Raw genomic sequence first — 16948 nt, forward strand, 5'->3', positions numbered from 1 at the left:
TTTTTTTCGCACCCTGTGATACCTGCATTGTGCGCGCAGCAACGACTAGAGACTCACTGCCTGGCGAATATTATATATGTTGCACTTGATCTGCACTCCGAATAAGAAAACCTGTTGTTACAATCCGGCTTCTTCCACCGCTATTTACACATGCGTGTTATTCCACAACGACCTCACCACAAACTCGTCTGGATCCGGCTCGCTCTTCGACACCGCCCCATTGTACACAAACGACACTGTCCGTCACAGGAACGACCTCAGCGCCAACAACCACAAGACCGGCCGGCAAGCAAGACGCACCTGTCCTGTCCATTCCCGGGACAAGGTAGAACCCGTTCGACGGGACGCCCGTAACGGCGTCGACGAAGTACCCGACCGAACCCGCCGGGTGATCTAGCCACGTCCACGGCGCGACGCCCCCCTTGGCCGACAGCGTGAACGTCAGACCGCCGCCGTGCGTGACGCTGATCTGCGGATCGACGAGCGGTGCGGTCGCCAAAGACGCAGGCGTGAACTAACACACCACATATGAGCGAAGGAAACATAGCAAGAGCGAGGCCCGAGAGGAGACGCGTACAAACTGCTCGCTCGTGACCGTCCCGCCGTCCACCTCCGCCGTCACGTTCAGCAACAGCCACACCTCAGACGCGCCCTTACCCTTCGGCAAGATGCTCTCCAGCCCCTGCCCCCGAAACAGCACCGAGTTGTTCAAGCTCGGCACCACAAACGCCTTGCGCGCCGTCTCCAGCGCGTTGCCCTCCCAATCGAACCACGTCCACTGCGCAGCGCCCCGCACCGCCTCCCACCGGTCCGACGTGACGACGATCTCCAAGCTCGCGTTCGTTGGCGTCCAGAACGCGTTGATCACGACGGGCTGATACACGCTGCTCAGCGTGTACTGCAGCACCTTCCACCGGCCCGAGTACTCGATGCTGCTCCAGCTCGCGCCTTGCCAGATGTCGTTCAGCTGCCACACGAGCGCGCCGAGGTTGTTCTCGCCCTGTCCCGCCCCGCGCCGGTACCACGCGATCTGCGAGCCCATCGTCATCGCCTGGAAGATTTGCGTGCTCCAGCACCACTGGGCGAACGTCTGGTTCGAGTCGGACGTGCCGGGCGTCGGTAGCCAGAGCTCGACGGCGGTCGTCATCTGCGCTTGCCCCTGCGCAGCGTTCGGATTCGGGAACGCCAGGCTTCCGGCGGGCGGGTGATGATCGCGCGAGGCGACCACAGTCGAGTTGAAGGAAAAGTCATCCGGGGACGTGAGGACCTCCTCCCAGCTGTAAAACGACGGCTGAGAATGGAAGCTAGGGCGGTGTCAATGCCAGTCAGTCGTCGAATCACTTTTCGTCGGAAAGATTTACCCGAATTCGTTGACAAACCTAAAAATACATCCGTCATCATAATGCTCATCAGATACAGCACCGGAACGACGCACCGAGAAACAGGGAACGTGCTGTAATTGAAAGCTTGCGAACCGTCATAGTTGTATCGTTCTACCGAACATACACCAGCCCTTGTGAGCGAACCCATGTTGCATTGTACATCGGACCACGTACCGCTGTTCCCGTAGATCTCGCCCGGCGTCCCGTTCGCGAATCTCAGAATCAAGGGGTCGATACTTAGCACCCCGTGTGTCGTCGAACAATCCGTGTACGGAACCTGGTCCACGTCAGAAAATTGCGTACAGGAAGAGTTATGTGCATTCCGCCGACCACGAAACTCACTGAATTGGTCTCGTCGTACGCCGTATCGTGTAGAATATCCTGGAACAGAGTGACATACTGCCCAAGGTCGAATCTCCTCATTAATAAACCAACCAACACGCACGCAATTCCCACTCACCTCATCCAGATAGTGCTTCGCGTCTGCCACCCCACTCACATTCACCCCCTGCACGATGCCCTCGATCTCGTTCCCGCCCGCCCACTGCACATTGCTCGCGTGCCGGTTCACCCTGCGCACGTTCTGACGCACCTCGACGTCCACCGAGTCAAGCAGCCAGTCGTCAAGCGCATACAGCGCGTCGGAGAATATAAACTCGGACCACGCGAGGATCCCGAGCGCGTCGCACGTCGCGTAGAACGAGTACGTGTCCGTCACATGCGGCGGATAGGCCAGCGTCGTCCCCACCGACGTGCTCGACGGCTGGTACACCCCGCCGCCCCACACGCGCAGCTGTGCACCCGGTCCGTCGAGTCAGCGGCGAACCCAAATCCGACCGCATCCAGAACTGCGGCGCACCATGTTCTGCCCGCTCCGGACCGCGCTCTCCAGCACCCACGCGACCTGCGCGTCCGTGATGCGCGCGTAAAACGGGTCGAACGGGATGATGTTCGTCCCCAGCGCGTAGAACGCCTTGCCGTTCACCTCAAAATGCCACTGGTCCCCTGGCGTGATGCCGCGTGCGGCGACTTCCGCGTCGGGGTACCGCGTCTGCGCGAGCCGGATCGTTCGGAACCCCACGGGCGTCGTGAGCGTGATCGAGCCAGCGCCTGAGCGTGACGTGCTGTTGTCAAAGGGGCGAGACTCGGAGAGGTGGAGATCGAGCGTGAGCGTGAGGTTGTAGAGCTTCGGCGTGCCGAGGTTGTGTGGATACCAGCGCTCGGGGACGTTGTCGTGGATCGTCCAGTCGGCGGTGCTGAGCCAGGTGGGCACGCTCACCACACTATGAGACCCTGCGGAACTCGCTCGAATGGGCGGCAGAGCGATCGGGTGCGACGTCAGGCCGAGTTCAGCGATGGACAGCGTGAGCGAGGGCGACAGCGCGTCGACGACGGAGTGCACCGCAAGCGACACGTTCACGACCCACGGCGCGGTCTCGTCGGGCGGGTCGCCTGTTGCTGCGACGTATCCTTGCTTGAAGATGTCGATCGAGGACTCGGAGATCAGGATCGGCGAGCTCGACGAAGACGTTCGCGAGGCATCTGTGTCTGACGCTTTGGGGTCGCTCGGATCTGACAGAGTGATGAAGTACGCAGGTTTGTGAATGCCCGAGGGGACAAATGCGGGTCCCTGCCATGGGCGACACGTTCGATGATCAAAGATAGCTTGAGCACAGGGAAAGAAATACGGACCCAGTCCCACCCAAAGTCTGACTGGATTTTTCGGATCCACATGCGCACGCCAGGATACTCGAACTACGTAACACATGAGCCCCTCTGAGCGACGCAAATCATGCGAGAACAACGCGCACATCACCGGTCACCGGGAAATGCTCCGCATCCGGCCTGGCGGTGACGTTGAGACCATACCACCAAGCGGATTCGAAGGCGACGGTGAGGTTCGTGTTTTTGCGTTGGGGACTCGCGAGGATATCGGACACGTCGAAGACGTACTGCTGGAACTGGTTGCTGACCCACGCGACGGGCTGGCCGGCGAGGGTCTTGGCAGCGCATATATTAAGGCCTCAGTGCTGGGACGTGCAAGCATGGCTGCGTACGATGTTCGCAATGGTATCGATTCCGTAGAAGACAAGAAGGGTCTTTTGCGCGTTCTTAAACGCGTTTGAGCGGACGAAAGAGGAAACGTCTGCGGTGTACGTCCAGTTGTCGTTTGTGATCCACCTTTGAGTGAAGTCTGGAGAGTAGAGCCGACGGTCGGCGCGTATGCCGCAGAACGGCAGAGTATATGCGCACCATTGAGCTCCAGCAAGGGCTCGGTGATGACTCCGGCCTTCATGAGGTCGAGATGCACTTGGGAGGGAAGCGAGCCCGGTACGACGACCGAGCCGTTCTGATTGCTGAGCGACCAAGAGAGATCGGAGAGGCTGAAAACGTCGGCAAAGGCGCGACCGTGGAGACATGCGAGGGCAGAGAGCAGGAGTCCCAAGCGTCGGAGTCGACCCATGGCGATGCGAGAGAAACGAAGGAGGACGCGTGGGCCATCGCGCACGACGGGTACTTAAGCTGGGTGTCGCGGCAGGTGACCGCGCACGATGGGCAGGAAGTCGCGGAGAAACACGTACAGCCCCGAGAAGAGGGCCGCGTGATGTCAGCGCTCGCTCTCCCTGCGACGACGATGGACGGCCAGCCGCTCTCGCTCCAGGCCTTCCTCCAGCTCCTCACGGCCAGCAACCTCCCCATCACACGCGCGATGGCCGTCGCCGCAAAGATGTCAGCTGATGTCCGTTCCCCGTGCACCGTGCATGCACTCACCCCCGCCCACAGATACAAACAGCACAACACCCCCGCCCGCCTCGGCCGACTCACCAACCTCGAGCTCGCAAACCTCGGCATCGCCGACAAGGACGATCGCAAGCTCGTCCTCGCCGCCATCGCCAAGGCCGGGTACCGCGCGCAAGCCGTCCACGATTCCAAGCTCGCGGAGGGCAAGAAGCGCAAGGCCGCCGGCCCAAGTACGGGGGCAGCCGCCGAGGAGGAACGCGATGCGAGCATGCAGGCAGGGCCGTCCAAGGTGCGTCTGGCGCGCGACCGATATCTCTCCTCGGGGCCTCACACACCCGCCGCGCCCCCGCCCAAATCTCCCCCGCCGCGGCCCAAAAAGCGCCGCAAACGTGCACCCGCCGCCGATCTCTCCACGAACGAGTTCCTCCCCGAGCGCTCCGCAGAGGACGCCACCGAGCTGAGCACCCTCGACTTCGACGAGCTCCTCGACGAAGCCGCCCTCGCCACCAAGTCCACCGTCGTCAACCGCGCCCCGATCATGATGGCGTGGGCCTTCATCGTCGCCGAGCGCCTCGGCTTCCAGCGCGCAGAAGCCCTCAGCATCGGTGCGTCCCCCACTCCCACTCCCACTCCCACTCCACTCCCACTTCCTTCCCCAACCCATCGCCCATATCCACCCGCTCACCACGCCCCCAGCCTCCGTCTACACAGAAATGAACGCCATCTCCAAAGGCGTCGCCCTCAACATATTCCCCACCACCCAGCCCTACACCCTCGCCGCCGCCGACGCCTCCCCGCACGGCGCCCAGCCCTACGTCACCCTCCTCTCCCGCCGCGTCCCCCTCCTCCAAACCGCCGCGGGCACCTGGCGCGCCCTCGCCCTCTCCCCCTCCGCGCACGCGGGCCCCGCCCCGCCCGGCGCCGCGCACGCCTACATCGCCCGCGCGCTCAAGCACACCGCCCCCGCGGTGCTCGGCGCGCTGCGCCTCCTCGCCGCGAGCTACGCGGACGCGGACGCCCTCAACCGCGACGGGTGGGCGCTCTACGCCGCCTTTCGGCCCGCGGTCGACGGCTGGGGCCAGCGCGGGGAGGTGCGGTGCGCGACGATCTTGGGCCTCAGGAAGCAGAGCGGGCGCGCCCCGGGGCCAGGGTCGGGGTCAGGCGACGCGGTGCTGAGGGAGGGCTTGGTCGAGTTTGAAGAGAGTCGAGAAGCCTCCGAGAAGCCTGGTCCAGGCGCGGACATTCCGCAGGCAGCAGAGGCGAGCGGGGTCAAAGCCGAACCTGACCCCGCGCTCTCGGACGACGACGCGCTGTTCGACGACACATTCACCGCCGAAGATCTCAGCCACCTACCATGATAGCGCATGCTTGTGCTCTTTCCCAACGGCGCGATGGCTCCACATTAGTGTATAGCGCTGTAAGAGATGACAAGAAGACGACGACGGCGGGCGGCGCAGCCGTGCGCCGTTCGGGCCATTATTCCCTGTACGATAACACGACACTATCTATTCCAGCCACGTCCGCAGTTCCACAGAGTCCCACTCCACCTGCCCCCGACCTGGCTTTTTTTAGACGAGGCTCTTGATGACGGCCGCGGTGAACTCGGACGTGGTCGCGGAGCCTGCAAGACATCACGGGAACGGTCACGACGGACGGCCAACGGGGAGAGACGCGACGGGGACGTACCACCCATATCGGCAGTGCGGACCTTGCCGGCGTTGATGACGTCGAACGTCGCGCGCCCGATGTTGTTCGCGATGTGGTCGAGGCTGGGGACGACGAAGGGGTCAGATGTGGAGCGAGCGAGGAGCAGAGGCACGTTACCCGAGATGCCTGAGCATCATCGTGGCGGAGAGGATCATGGCGGCGGGGTTGGCGCGGTTGGTGCCCATGATGTCTTTCGCGACGTGACGACAGCCAGGCTCGAACAGCGCGTATTCCTACACAAAAAGCGTCAGAGAGGTCGACGAGTCCATGAGAAGCGCGAGGCTCACACGACCGACGTTGCACCCAGGGACGATGCCGGGTCCGCCGACGAGGGCGGCGCCAATGTTCGACACGATGGCGCCGTACAAGTTGGGCATGACCATGACGTCGAACTGGGTCGGGCGTGCGACGAGCTGCATGGACGTGTTGTCCACGATCATGTCGTTGAACTCGATGCCCGAGGAGCGGTACTCCTCCGCGACGCGGCGGAAGGTGTTGAGGAAGAGACCGTCGCCGAGCTTCATGATGTTCGCCTTGTGCACGCAGGTGACTTTCTGCACGTGGTGTGAGGGCTCGGTTAGCGGAGCGTGGGTGGTGGGCGCGCGGACCTTACCTTGCGGTTGTTCTTGAGGGCAAAGTCGAAGGCGAAGCGCGAGATGCGCTCGGCCTTTGCGCGGGTGGAGACCTTCAAGCTCTCGACGACGCCCGGGTAGCTCTGGTGCTCGAGGCCGGAGTACTCGCCTTCGGTGTTCTCGCGGATGATGGCAAAGTCGACGCCGGAATGGCGGGTGGGGAAGCCGGGGAGGGACTTGCAGAGGACGACGGAGGCGTAGATGTCGAGCTGCTGGCGCATGGCGACGTTCCAAGAGATGTGGCCGGACTGGGAAATGGGGGTGAAGAGGATGCCTGCACGGAAGGGGCGGGTGAGGTCATGCGAGAAGCGACGGGCGGAAGAACGCGGAAGAGGGAGAGGGAGGGCGCACCCTTGAGGCCGACTTTGTTGCGCTTCAAGCTCTCCATGGCCTGCTTGAAGAGGTCTTCGCCGGAAGAAGACATGCCCGAGACGTCGTACTGGTCCCACTCGATGGGGGCGTTGACATACTCGAAGATTTCCTTGACGGAGTCTGTGATTTCAGCACCGACACCGTCACCGGGGATGAGGGTGACCTGGAGAGAACAAACGGTCAGAACGGAGGCCTGAGGAAGAGAGCGCGCGACGCACGGTGTGCACGCCGCCGTATTTTGTGGGAGGCTAGGACGGGAGGTGAGTGGGTGCGGCGAAAGAGGCTCGAGTGGACGCACTCGCTCTGCGACCCTTGGGAAGGCAGCCGAGAGGGTTGTGGCTGTGCGCTGCGGGAGGTGAGCTGGGACGGAGTCTGGAGAAGGGAGCGACGTACGGCCTGGGCGAGGGCGGGGCGGGAGGCGGCGGCGAGGGCGTTGCGCAACATGGCGGGTGAGGAAATGAAGAAGAAATCCAGCAGACCAAACGCTCTTCGCCCCGGAACAGATCGGCCGTCCCGGGCCAGCGAGCACGGGATCGCCCGCCCGATTCCATCTGCGTCACGCGATGCTGACCCCCGCGGCTCTCGTCATCAGCGCGCTCGGACTCGAGTCCATTCCGTCGACTGACGAGCTCGACCAGTCGCTCGTTTGGGCTCTGGCTGGCGAGATGCTCGGCCCTCGCCGTTCTTTATCAACCAGTCGACCACCACGCGACCTCCCCGCCACCATGCCCCCTCAGCTCCCCCACAAGGACTCGACGCCCTCCTGCGTCTCCGACGTTCCCCACACGACCCCCGCTCGCGACCTCTCCTTCTACGCCGCGTTACTCTTCGTCGTCCTCCCCGTGTGGTCCGTACCACCCCTGTCCTGGATCTATGTGCTCTGTACCCTCCACACAGGCTCCCTCTGGACGCTCTCCGGTGTCCAAATGGCATGGTTCGCGTGCGCGCTGGCCGAGGTGGGCATCAGGCCTTGTTCGACTCGCGACCGATCAACCTGACCTCGCTTTCATACGCCAGGTCTTCTTCTCCCTATACCACTTCAATCTCGCCCGTTTCGTGACCGGCCCCTGCCCAATCCCCGCCGGCGACCCCGCAGAGCTCCAAGCCGCCTTTCGCCGCGTCACAAAGGCCGGTCTCTCTTCTCTCTCAGATGACGCCTTCGACGAAGAGACGCTGGACGTCAGTCGCCCGGGCAGCCCCGCCGAGGTCGTCGAACAGCTCGATCGCGACGACCCCCGCGCGGTCGACTTCCGCAACTCTCTCCGAACCTGGTCCGTCCCCTCTCTCGATCGCGCGCGCGTACCGTCTCGCTCACCGCGCCTCGCTTCTCCGCAGGTTCCACAAGGTCCCGTGGTCGCACATCCGCAAGCAGGAAATGTACCAATGGCTCTACTGGTCCATCTTCAACACCCACCTGCCCCCGCTCCCCACGCTCTCGCCCGCCCGCCGCGCCGTCCTCGAAGACGTCCTCTCCCTCGTCGAGAAGCGCTCGGGCACCGCCATCCCCCCCGGCACCAACCCCACCGCGCGCCCGATCCTGCTCACCCTCGACCCCGTCCGCGTCGCCTGGCGCCCGCTCGCTTGGTACGTTCTCGTCGCGCTCGGCAACCGCGCCCTCCGCGCCTGGTTCGTCCGCCGCCGCGGCATGCGCCACGGCGTGAAGGACGGGATCGAGTATCTGCTCTACGTCCCCGACGGGTACGCGTTCGAGACGGGCGCCGCGCCCGTCGTGTTCGTGCACGGGCTCGGACTCGGGCTCGTCCAGTACCAGATGATCCTGTCGCGCCTCTTGTACGAGCTGCGCGACCGCCCGCTCCTCGTCCCGCTGCAACCGCACGTAAGCCAGCAGATCTTTCACCGCGACTTTCTCGCCCCGAAAGGCCGCCAGGAGACCGCCGCGGCGCTGCGCGCGCTGCTGGTCGAGCTCGGGTGGGCGCCGGCGGACGGCGGGGCGGCGGGCGGGCGCGGTGCCAAGGCGCGCGAGGGCAGGATCACGCTGATGAGCCACTCGAACGGGTCGTTCGTGCACGCGTGGCTGCTCAAGGCGCACCCGGAGCTCTTCCGCCGCTCGTGCTTCGTCGACCCCGTCACGTTCTGCTCCTGGGAAGGCGGTGCGCGCGCGCGTTCCCTCTCGCCGCCTGTCCCGCGCTGACCCTGCCCGCCCTCCCCCCTTCCAGACGTATGCTACAACTTCATCCACCGGCCCTGCTCCACCGTACGTCCGCGCGCTCCTCTCCCCGCCCTTCTCGCTTCTACGCGCTGACGCACCCGCACGACGCAGGGCCTGCACCTCCTCATGCGCTACTTCGTCAGCACCGAGCTCGGCGTCGCGAACGTCCTCCAGCGGCGCTTCGACTGGGCGTCCAACTCGCTCTGGTACGAGGAGATCCCGCACGCGCGCGACCCGCGCCGCACGCGCTTCTTCCTCGGCGGCAGCGACGCCATCCTCGCCGCGCCGCGTGTCCGGCGGTACCTCGCGGCGCACGGCGTGCGCGACGGGCTGTGGTACGACCCCGCGGGCCACCATGGGCAGGCGCTGTTCCCTGACAGCGCGGGGTACAGGGAGCTCATCGGCTGGCTCACGGAGGCGGAGTCCGCGCCGATGCGAGCGCGGTGAGGCGCGCGGCACGAGAGTTTATTCTGCAGTATCTATCATAGAAGACGGTCGTCGCACCACATAGACGTCGCCTCCCCCATCCCCATCCTCTGGAACCAGAGATCTCCCGCGCACTGTATCTTATGGCTTAACCTACCTAGATCCTGGTCCGACCACGGTCCCGAGCGCCTGTCCTCGTCTCGTCTCGTCTCGACCTCGTCGTGTTTTCTCCGTTGTCATCGTCGTTTTATCTGGATACCACATACGCACGCAGTAGTCGTTCGCACGTCATTTTCCAACGTCGGCCGTGTAGCGCTGTTCCGTAGCGTACCGAGGGCGCTCGACAGAACCAGCGTGATTTTCTTCTGAAGGTAACTTACATATGGGCCGTGAACATAGCGAGCCAAGCTGCCCGTCAAGGCTTTACAGTAATACAAGCTCGGTGATACCGTGTCATACAATGCCTTCCATCGCTGCCCGCGTCCCAACATATACGCGAGCGCGCATACACGTGGCTCACTTCGCGGCCGGAGCGAGGGCGAACAGGTCGATGCCGCGCGAAGCGAAGAGCTCGAGGACGTGCTCCCGATATATCCCTCTCAGCCTCGCGTCGTCGCCCGCGCCGTCCTTCGGCGCGTAGAACGCACGCAAGCCCGCCTCGAACCATTGTATCGTCTCGAGCGGGACGGCTGTCCCAGCCCAACCCAATCAAATCAAACCAGATGAGACGCCCGGCCCGACCGGCCCGCAACGCGTCGGCGCGTCAGTCTCGAATCTCGATGCTGCGAACGACGCGCGGAGACTGACCGGGAAAGTCGCTCCCCCACACGACGCGCGCGCCGACGCCCCACGCCTCCGCGGCGGCGAGCGGGCCCGGGCCGGCGCTGAGCGCGGTGTCCCACCAGCACGCGCGGCGGAGCTCGCGCAGGATGTGCGTCTCGTCGAGGGCGGCGCCCATGTAGCGCGCGAGCCCCGCGAGGCGCGGCGCGAGGGCGAGGGCGGTGCCGCCCATGTGGGCGAGGACGAAGGCGAGGCGGGGGAAGCGGGTTGTTTTCCCGGCGACGACGAGGTGGGCGATGGCTTTGAATGTCTCGTTGGGGACCTGTGGAGGGTGGAGGGGGCGGAGGTCGGAGGCGCGGACGGGGAGGCGGGCGGGCGGTGGTGGGTACGTTACCTCTGTGATGGGGATGCCTAGCAGGTCGCTCGGGAAGGGCGTGGAGGAGGGCGTCTGGGCGCCGTGGAGGAAGACGACGGCGTCGCGCCTGTCCAGCTCTTCCCAGATCGGATCGAAGACGTCGTCGCCGAGGTATTCTGGCGCGCGGAGTCAGTGACTGCGGCGGAGTTGAAAGATTGCGATCGACGGACTGGCGTCGTTCGCTTCGCCGTAGACGGAGGAGACGGCGATGCCGACTGCGCCGAGGTCGTCCAGCGCGTACGCGATCAGGTCCAGCGCAGCTGCATGCGCGTGCACGCATTCAGCAGACTCGCGGACATAGCGCCTGCCCAACGCACCCTTGGTGTCCCGCAAATCGCCGGCACACCCCCAGAACGCGAACCTGCCCGGATGCTGGACGCAAGCGGCGCGCATCTGGTCGTTGAGCGCGCGCACGTCGTCGGGGAAGTGGCCGGTGGGGACGGAGAGAACGGCGAGCTCGACGCCGAGGGCGTCCATGGCGCGGAGGCTGAGGGCGGGTGACCAGGGGAGGTGTGCGGGGGGCGTGCGGAAGCCGACGGCGCGGGAGAGGGCGGCCTTGGGGAGGGCGGCGGGGAAGATGTGGTGGTGGACGTCGATGGCAGACATGAGGACGCGACCGAAAAAGGAGAATGCGCTTCCAATTGAGTGCTACGGACAGCGGTGTCTACGCTCTGCGGTACTCGCTGCACTCGGCCGAATCCCAGCTCACGAACGCCCCCGACAGTCCCGGGTGCGCGCCCAACGCCAACGCAGCGATCACGTGGCCCGCGTCCTCCGGCCTCACCAGCCTGCCCTCCGCGTGCTCGCGCACGAAGCTCTCGTGGTCCGCCGCCCGCATGTGTGCGCCCCCCTGCTCGCGCAGCGTCGCTTGCATCTGTCGAGCTTCGTCAGCACCCGCCGTGAGCACACCGCCGGCGACCTCACCTCGGTGTCCACTTTCCCCGGGCGCACGGCCACAGACACGATGTCGGGCTCTTCCTGAGCGAGCGTCCTGTCGGTGCCCCGAGTACTGCGATTACCAAGGACACTCGGCGAGCAGGCAGGCATGGGGTACGCGCCTGCACAGACTGTTCATCGCGGCCTTGCTCGCGTTGTAAGGCCCCCAGCCGGGCACCCCGCCCGCCGCAGCGCCAGAGCTCACAAAGACGACCTTGCCCCCAAAGCGGCTCGCGCGCAGGGCCGGGAGCGCCGCCTTGAGTGCGGTCACGAGCGAGAAAAAGTTCACGTCAAAGTGGGATTTCCACGCGTCCAGCGTGCTCGACGGCGCGTCGACGCGGCCGAGCGGGTGCAGCGTGCCCGCATTCAGCACGAGTCCGTCGATGCTGCCGTGCGTCTTTTGAACATCTGATATGGCCTTGGCGAACGCGGGCTCGTCGGCGCTGCGGGGGGGATCGGGACGTTGAGCAAACGCGTGCGGACGCGCGAGGGATCACGGGATACGGACACGCTGCATTCGACGAGCTTGAGAGAGTCGGCGTGGGCATCGGAGAGCTGCGTGAGCTCGGGCGTGCGCGTGCGGGAGACGGCGACGACGGTGGCGTTGAGTTGCTTGAGGAGGGCAGAGGTGACGGCGAGACCGAGGCCTCTGGGTGAGATCGCGGTCAGCGAGCGGCCGGGCACTCGAGACGGGAGACGGGAAACCTCGATGCGCCGGTGACGACGACGACGGGGCGGAGGAGAGTGGGCGTGGGCGCCATGGGCGGTGGCGAGCAAGCGAAAGAGGCTGGGGAGGAGTCGTATTTACGGGTGTTTACGCCCCCAAAAAAGTCGACCCGCCGCCAATTACGCCCGACCACATCACTCCGGCCTCTCCCTCCCTCTTCTCTCCCTCTCCCTCTCCCTCCCCCTCCTCCCCGTCCTTTCCTCTCTTCAAAAACACACAAGATGGCCGCCAGAGCCGCCTTCTCCCGCCTCGCACCCGCCCTCACACACGCACGCGCAGGGCCCTCGCTCGCGGCACGCCGAACAGCTTTCCGCGCGTATGCGACAGAGTCCGAGCAGCATTCCGTCAGTCCTCGTTTCCGCTGGCCTCCTCTCTCCCTTTCACTCCTCATTTTCTCCCCAGATGACCGTGCGTGATGCGCTCAACGTGGCCATGGAGGAGGAGATGATCCGTGACGACAACGTCTTCATCCTCGGCGAGGAAGTCGCGCGCTACAACGGTGCATACAAGGTCCGTTTCCGCCACCTCATCTCCTTCCTCTCTTCGGATCCTCATACGATTCCTGCCAGGTCACGAAAGGCCTTCTGGACAAGTTTGGCGAGAAGCGAGTCGTCGACACACCCATCACCGAGATGGGCTTCGCCGGTCTCGCCGTCGGCGCCGCCCTCTCAGGTCTCCGACCCATGTCCGTCCGTCCGCGCCCCATCCCGCCCTCTCTCCCTTTGTTCACCCTCCTTCTCCCTCAGATGCGAGTTTATGACCTTCAACTTCGCGATGCAGGCCATCGACCAGATCGTCAACTCCGCCGGCAAGACATATTACATGTCCGGCGGCAACGTTCCCTGCCCAGTCGTCTTCCGCGGTCCCAACGGCGCTGCTGCCGGTGTCGGCGCACAGCACTCCCAGGACTACGCTTCATGGTACGGGCAGATCCCTGGTCTCAAGGTCGTCAGCCCGTGGAGTGCGGAGGATTGCAAGGGCTTGCTCAAGGTACCGCCCGCCCTCTTCCTTCCGTGACAAACACTCTCGTTGACGCGCGCTTGTGGTCGTTCTCAAGTCCGCCATCCGCGACCCTAACCCGGTCGTCTTCCTCGAGAACGAGATGATGTACGGTATCACCTTCCCCATGTCGGCCGAGGCCATGTCCGACAACTTCCTGCTCCCCATCGGCAAGGCCAAGGTCGAGCGCGAGGGCAGCGACATCACCATCGTCGCGCACAGCAAGATGGTCACTCACAGTCTCGAGGCCGCCGACATCCTCGCCAAGGAGGGCATCAAGGCCGAGGTCATCAACCTCCGCAGCATCCGCCCACTAGACATCGACACGATCAAGGCTTCGGTCAAGAAGACGAACCGGTGCGTGATAGTGGGATCGTGCGACGTCCGATCGTGTACTGAGCAGCTTCTAGCCTTGTGACCGTCGAGGGCGGCTTCCCCGCATTCGGCGTCGGTTCCGAAATCTGCGCCCAGATCATCGAGAGCGAGGCCTTTGACTACTTGGACGCGCCTGTTGAGCGCATCACCGGTGCTGACGTCCCCACGCCTGTGAGTCCTTCCTGGCTTGTATCTATTCTACGCGATTGAGCGCATCCCGGTTTTCAGTACGCCGCCAACCTCGAGGCGCTCGCCTTCCCCGACACCCCTCTCATTGTCAAGGTGGCCAAGCGCGCACTTTACAGGACGAACTGAGGCGCTGGATCGTGATTCTCGTTACATTACTCGGGCATACATGTTGTCGTTGCTAGTGCTATAGATTTGTTTCCTGCTGGATGTGGACACTGCGCCCGACGATTTTTGTACATGCGGTCCTCTTAGCTTCTTCTATCAACGATACAAGCATTCGATGCTTCCCCCTCGTACATTCGACCAATTTTGTGCCGCCTAGGCAGAAGCCATGGCGCGCAAGCGGATGCGCACCGCGTTGGCGTGGGCTTGTAGGCCCTCGCAGTCGGCGAGCGTTGCGACCACGGGCCCGAGGTTCTGCAGGCCCGCGGACGTCAGCTCCTGCGACGTGATGTGCTTTTGGAACGAGAGCGTGTTGACGCCGCTGAACTGGCGCGCGTACCCGTTCGTCGGGAGGGTGTGGTTCGTGCCCGACGCGTAGTCGCCACAGCTGACGAAGAAAGACAAAAACAAAACAGACGGTGAGCACGCGAGGGGAGGAGAACGATGGGGAAGACGCGGCGCGCACCTCTCGGGGGAGTACGGCCCGACGAACACGCTCCCCGCGTTCTCCACGAGCGGGACCTGCCCGGCCGCGTCCTCGAGGTGCAGGATGAGGTGCTCAGGCGCGTACGCGTTGGAGAACGCGAGCGCGTCAGCGACGGTGTCCGCCTGCACGATGATGCTCTTCGCGACGGACTCGCGCACGATCGCGACGCGCGCGAGCGCGCGCGCCTGTGCGTCCACCTCGGCCTCGATCGCGGCGAGCGTCGCGCGCGCGAGGCGCACGCCGACGAGCACGACCTGCGAGTCGACGCCGTGCTCGGCCTGGGAGAGCAGGTCTGCGGCGACGAACGCGGGGTCGCACGTGTGGTCCGCGATCACCTGCGGCGCGTCAGCGACGTGTATGTGCGTGCGTGCGTGCGTGCGTCCAAGGACGCGGGCGGACGGGGACTCACCAAGACTTCGGAGGGCCCCGCGGGCATGTCGATCGAGACGAGCGCGTCCGTGTCGTTCTGGACGAGCAGCTTCGCCGCGGTGACCCACTGGTTCCCGGGGCCGAAGATCTTGTCGACCTTGGGCACGGTCTCGGTGCCGTACGCGAGCGCCGCGACGGCCTGCGCGCCGCCGGCCTTGAGGACCGCGGACGCACCGACGAGGTGCGCGACGTACATGACCTCGGGGGAGATGCTGCCGTCCGCGCGGGGCGGCGTCGCGAGCACGATCTCCTTGCAGCCCGCGACCTGTGCGGGGATGCCGAGCATGAGCGCGGTCGAGGGCAGCACGGCGGTGCCGCCGGGCACGTACAGCCCGACGCGCGCGATCGGGCGCGCGAAGCGCGAGCAGACGACGCCGGGCATGGTCTCGACGACGAGCGTGCTGTCCTGCGCCTGGGCGGCGTGGAACTTGTGGATGTTTGCGTACGCGACGTCGATCGCCGCGCGCACGGGCTCGGGGAGCCGCATGCTCTCCGGCGCGAAGGGCGGGAAGGCGACGGTCGAGGCGAGCTGCGCCCTGTCGAACTTGGCGGTGAGCTCGAGCAGGGCGGCGTCCCCGCGCGCCCGCACGCTGTCGACAATAGGCTTCACTTTGGCGATCATCTCGTCGAACTTGAGCACGGGGCGTCGGAGGAGCTGCGCGCGTTCCGCGACGGTGACGGTGGCGAGATCGTAGGTGCGCATGCGGATGGGGGCGTTGGGATCGATGGGCGCCTTAGGAGGAGCAGGGGGTGGGGGAGGCGTCCACTGTGGCTTCGCGTTTCCGGGCCTGCGTGTGATCTTGCGAGCCTTCGCATCGAGAGAGGCCTCGATGTCGGCGATGGTGACGCCCGCTGCGGCACACCGGGCCAAAGCGAAGTAGAGCAGGTCCGCTGCCTCAAAGGCGACCTCCTCCTTCGTCTCCGCTCGGCAGAGCTCGTCCGCCTCTTCCATGATCTTGGATCGCAGGAGCTGGGGATCGTCGAACAGCCTGCGCGTGTACGAGCCCTCGGGGGCGGATAAAAGGCGGGACCGCAGAGTCGCCTCGAGTGCGGGGAGCCCGGTGACCTCGCCAAAGCAGGACGTTCGCTTCAGGTGGCAGAATCCGGCACCGTGCTGAATGACACTGAACTCCAGGCAATCGGAGTCGCAGTCGAGGCGGATGCTGACGATGTCCTGGGTGGCCCCCGAGGTTTCCCCTTTCCGCCACAGTCCGTGCTTGCGTGAGTGATACACCCCCTTCCCCGTGAGGATGCTTTCTTTCACGGATTGCGAGGAGGAGTACACGAGGCCGAGCGAGCGACCGCCCTGCAGGTGGGAAGAGACGACTGTGGGGAACAAGCCATCTGGGCGATCGGACACCAAGGGTGCGAGGTAGGCGTCGGCGACGTTGATCTGGGAAGCAGACGAGGCGGAAAGTGTGAGCTGCGACGCGGGCACCACCAGGGTCGCGCCGACGCCAAGCAGACCCCTGATCGTCGAGGGCAGCGGCGGGCTGGATCCGGCGAAAAAGACAAAGATAGAGGACTCGGCGAAAAACCGGGAGACAGACGAGATGAGGTCGAGCTCCAACGTGGGCGACTTCAAGAACACACCCGAGACGCCGCTCCGCACCCGGTCCGACACGGCGCTCGCGTTCGCGACGTCGAGCAGGAGCAGCAGACGGTCGCGCGGAACGAGCCCGATGAGTTCTGGGGCCCATGCGAGAGGCACGATGACCTTGTCCGCGCCTTCGTCGAGCCAGGCGATGGCATCGTCTGGGCTGGAAGAATGACTGTTATCTGCGAGTATATATCGGGCAGACCGAATTGGCGCAGAGGCGACGTCGTCTGCGGTCGATGCGGCGGGGAGAACGACAGGGCCGACGCGAGCCAAGGCAGCCTCGAGGTCGTCGTTGCGGCGGTCGAGCAGAGGCAAGAACGCCATGGAGGATGGGGTCAAAGAGAATTGCTGAGCATTCGATCGCTCGCCTGAGGGCCTGCACTCGATTCGAGCGCAGGGTTGTTTGTTTTGGCCAAAC

At 64.8% G+C, this 16948-nt stretch overlaps 8 protein-coding genes across 8 annotated transcripts; 3 read left to right on the forward strand and 5 right to left on the reverse strand.

The window, feature by feature from the left end:
• Nucleotides 1-97: 97 nt before the first annotated feature.
• On the reverse strand, nucleotides 98-3846 carry beta-e1 (glycoside hydrolase family 2 protein; the record flags this gene model as incomplete). The annotated part of the gene is made up of 12 exons (XM_009544973.1): nucleotides 98-236; nucleotides 301-514; nucleotides 578-1304; nucleotides 1418-1493; nucleotides 1557-1659; nucleotides 1725-1781; nucleotides 1843-2175; nucleotides 2242-3012; nucleotides 3075-3137; nucleotides 3239-3382; nucleotides 3440-3576; nucleotides 3636-3846. The coding sequence occupies 12 exons, from the start codon at nucleotides 3844-3846 to the stop codon at nucleotides 145-147; spliced, it is 2928 nt and encodes a 975-aa protein (XP_009543268.1). The 3' UTR covers nucleotides 98-144.
• Nucleotides 3847-4017: 171 nt separating this feature from the next.
• Nucleotides 4018-5248, forward strand: HETIRDRAFT_239532 (uncharacterized protein; the record flags this gene model as incomplete). The annotated part of the gene is made up of 4 exons (XM_009545427.1): nucleotides 4018-4112; nucleotides 4167-4302; nucleotides 4399-4729; nucleotides 4821-5248. Coding segments are annotated over 4 exons (990 nt in total), but the record flags the coding sequence as incomplete, so codon positions are not given.
• Nucleotides 5249-5514: 266 nt separating this feature from the next.
• HETIRDRAFT_381306 (uncharacterized protein) lies at nucleotides 5515-7279 on the reverse strand (the record flags this gene model as incomplete). The annotated part of the gene is made up of 9 exons (XM_009545428.1): nucleotides 5515-5745; nucleotides 5811-5893; nucleotides 5949-6064; nucleotides 6119-6385; nucleotides 6445-6737; nucleotides 6815-6998; nucleotides 7054-7083; nucleotides 7134-7181; nucleotides 7229-7279. 9 exons carry the CDS (start codon nucleotides 7277-7279, stop codon nucleotides 5693-5695), a joined length of 1125 nt encoding a protein of 374 aa, XP_009543723.1. The 3' UTR covers nucleotides 5515-5692.
• A 281-nt stretch (nucleotides 7280-7560) lies between these two features.
• Nucleotides 7561-9452, forward strand: HETIRDRAFT_314072 (uncharacterized protein; the record flags this gene model as incomplete). Its single annotated transcript, XM_009545429.1, has 5 exons — nucleotides 7561-7791; nucleotides 7853-8106; nucleotides 8171-8946; nucleotides 9013-9050; nucleotides 9117-9452. The coding sequence occupies 5 exons, from the start codon at nucleotides 7561-7563 to the stop codon at nucleotides 9450-9452; spliced, it is 1635 nt and encodes a 544-aa protein (XP_009543724.1).
• Nucleotides 9453-9947: 495 nt separating this feature from the next.
• HETIRDRAFT_123705 (uncharacterized protein) lies at nucleotides 9948-11232 on the reverse strand (the record flags this gene model as incomplete). Its single annotated transcript, XM_009545430.1, has 5 exons — nucleotides 9948-10120; nucleotides 10239-10533; nucleotides 10606-10742; nucleotides 10797-10881; nucleotides 10939-11232. The coding sequence occupies 5 exons, from the start codon at nucleotides 11230-11232 to the stop codon at nucleotides 9948-9950; spliced, it is 984 nt and encodes a 327-aa protein (XP_009543725.1).
• Nucleotides 11233-11302: 70 nt separating this feature from the next.
• Nucleotides 11303-12299, reverse strand: HETIRDRAFT_241446 (uncharacterized protein; the record flags this gene model as incomplete). The annotated part of the gene is made up of 5 exons (XM_009545431.1): nucleotides 11303-11500; nucleotides 11551-11635; nucleotides 11691-12005; nucleotides 12071-12211; nucleotides 12268-12299. Coding segments are annotated over 5 exons (771 nt in total), but the record flags the coding sequence as incomplete, so codon positions are not given.
• A 392-nt stretch (nucleotides 12300-12691) lies between these two features.
• On the forward strand, nucleotides 12692-13978 carry HETIRDRAFT_123706 (uncharacterized protein; the record flags this gene model as incomplete). The annotated part of the gene is made up of 6 exons (XM_009545432.1): nucleotides 12692-12799; nucleotides 12859-12974; nucleotides 13036-13279; nucleotides 13347-13645; nucleotides 13699-13834; nucleotides 13892-13978. The coding sequence occupies 6 exons, from the start codon at nucleotides 12692-12694 to the stop codon at nucleotides 13976-13978; spliced, it is 990 nt and encodes a 329-aa protein (XP_009543727.1).
• HETIRDRAFT_472383 (uncharacterized protein) lies at nucleotides 13965-16857 on the reverse strand (the record flags this gene model as incomplete). The annotated part of the gene is made up of 3 exons (XM_009545433.1): nucleotides 13965-14402; nucleotides 14481-14836; nucleotides 14911-16857. The coding sequence occupies 3 exons, from the start codon at nucleotides 16852-16854 to the stop codon at nucleotides 14171-14173; spliced, it is 2532 nt and encodes an 843-aa protein (XP_009543728.1). The 3' UTR covers nucleotides 13965-14170.
• Nucleotides 16858-16948: the final 91 nt, after the last annotated feature.

The sequence above is a fragment of the Heterobasidion irregulare genome (assembly GCF_000320585.1).
Source record: "Heterobasidion irregulare TC 32-1 unplaced genomic scaffold scaffold_03, whole genome shotgun sequence".
In the NCBI taxonomy this organism is placed as follows: domain Eukaryota; kingdom Fungi; phylum Basidiomycota; class Agaricomycetes; order Russulales; family Bondarzewiaceae; genus Heterobasidion; species Heterobasidion irregulare.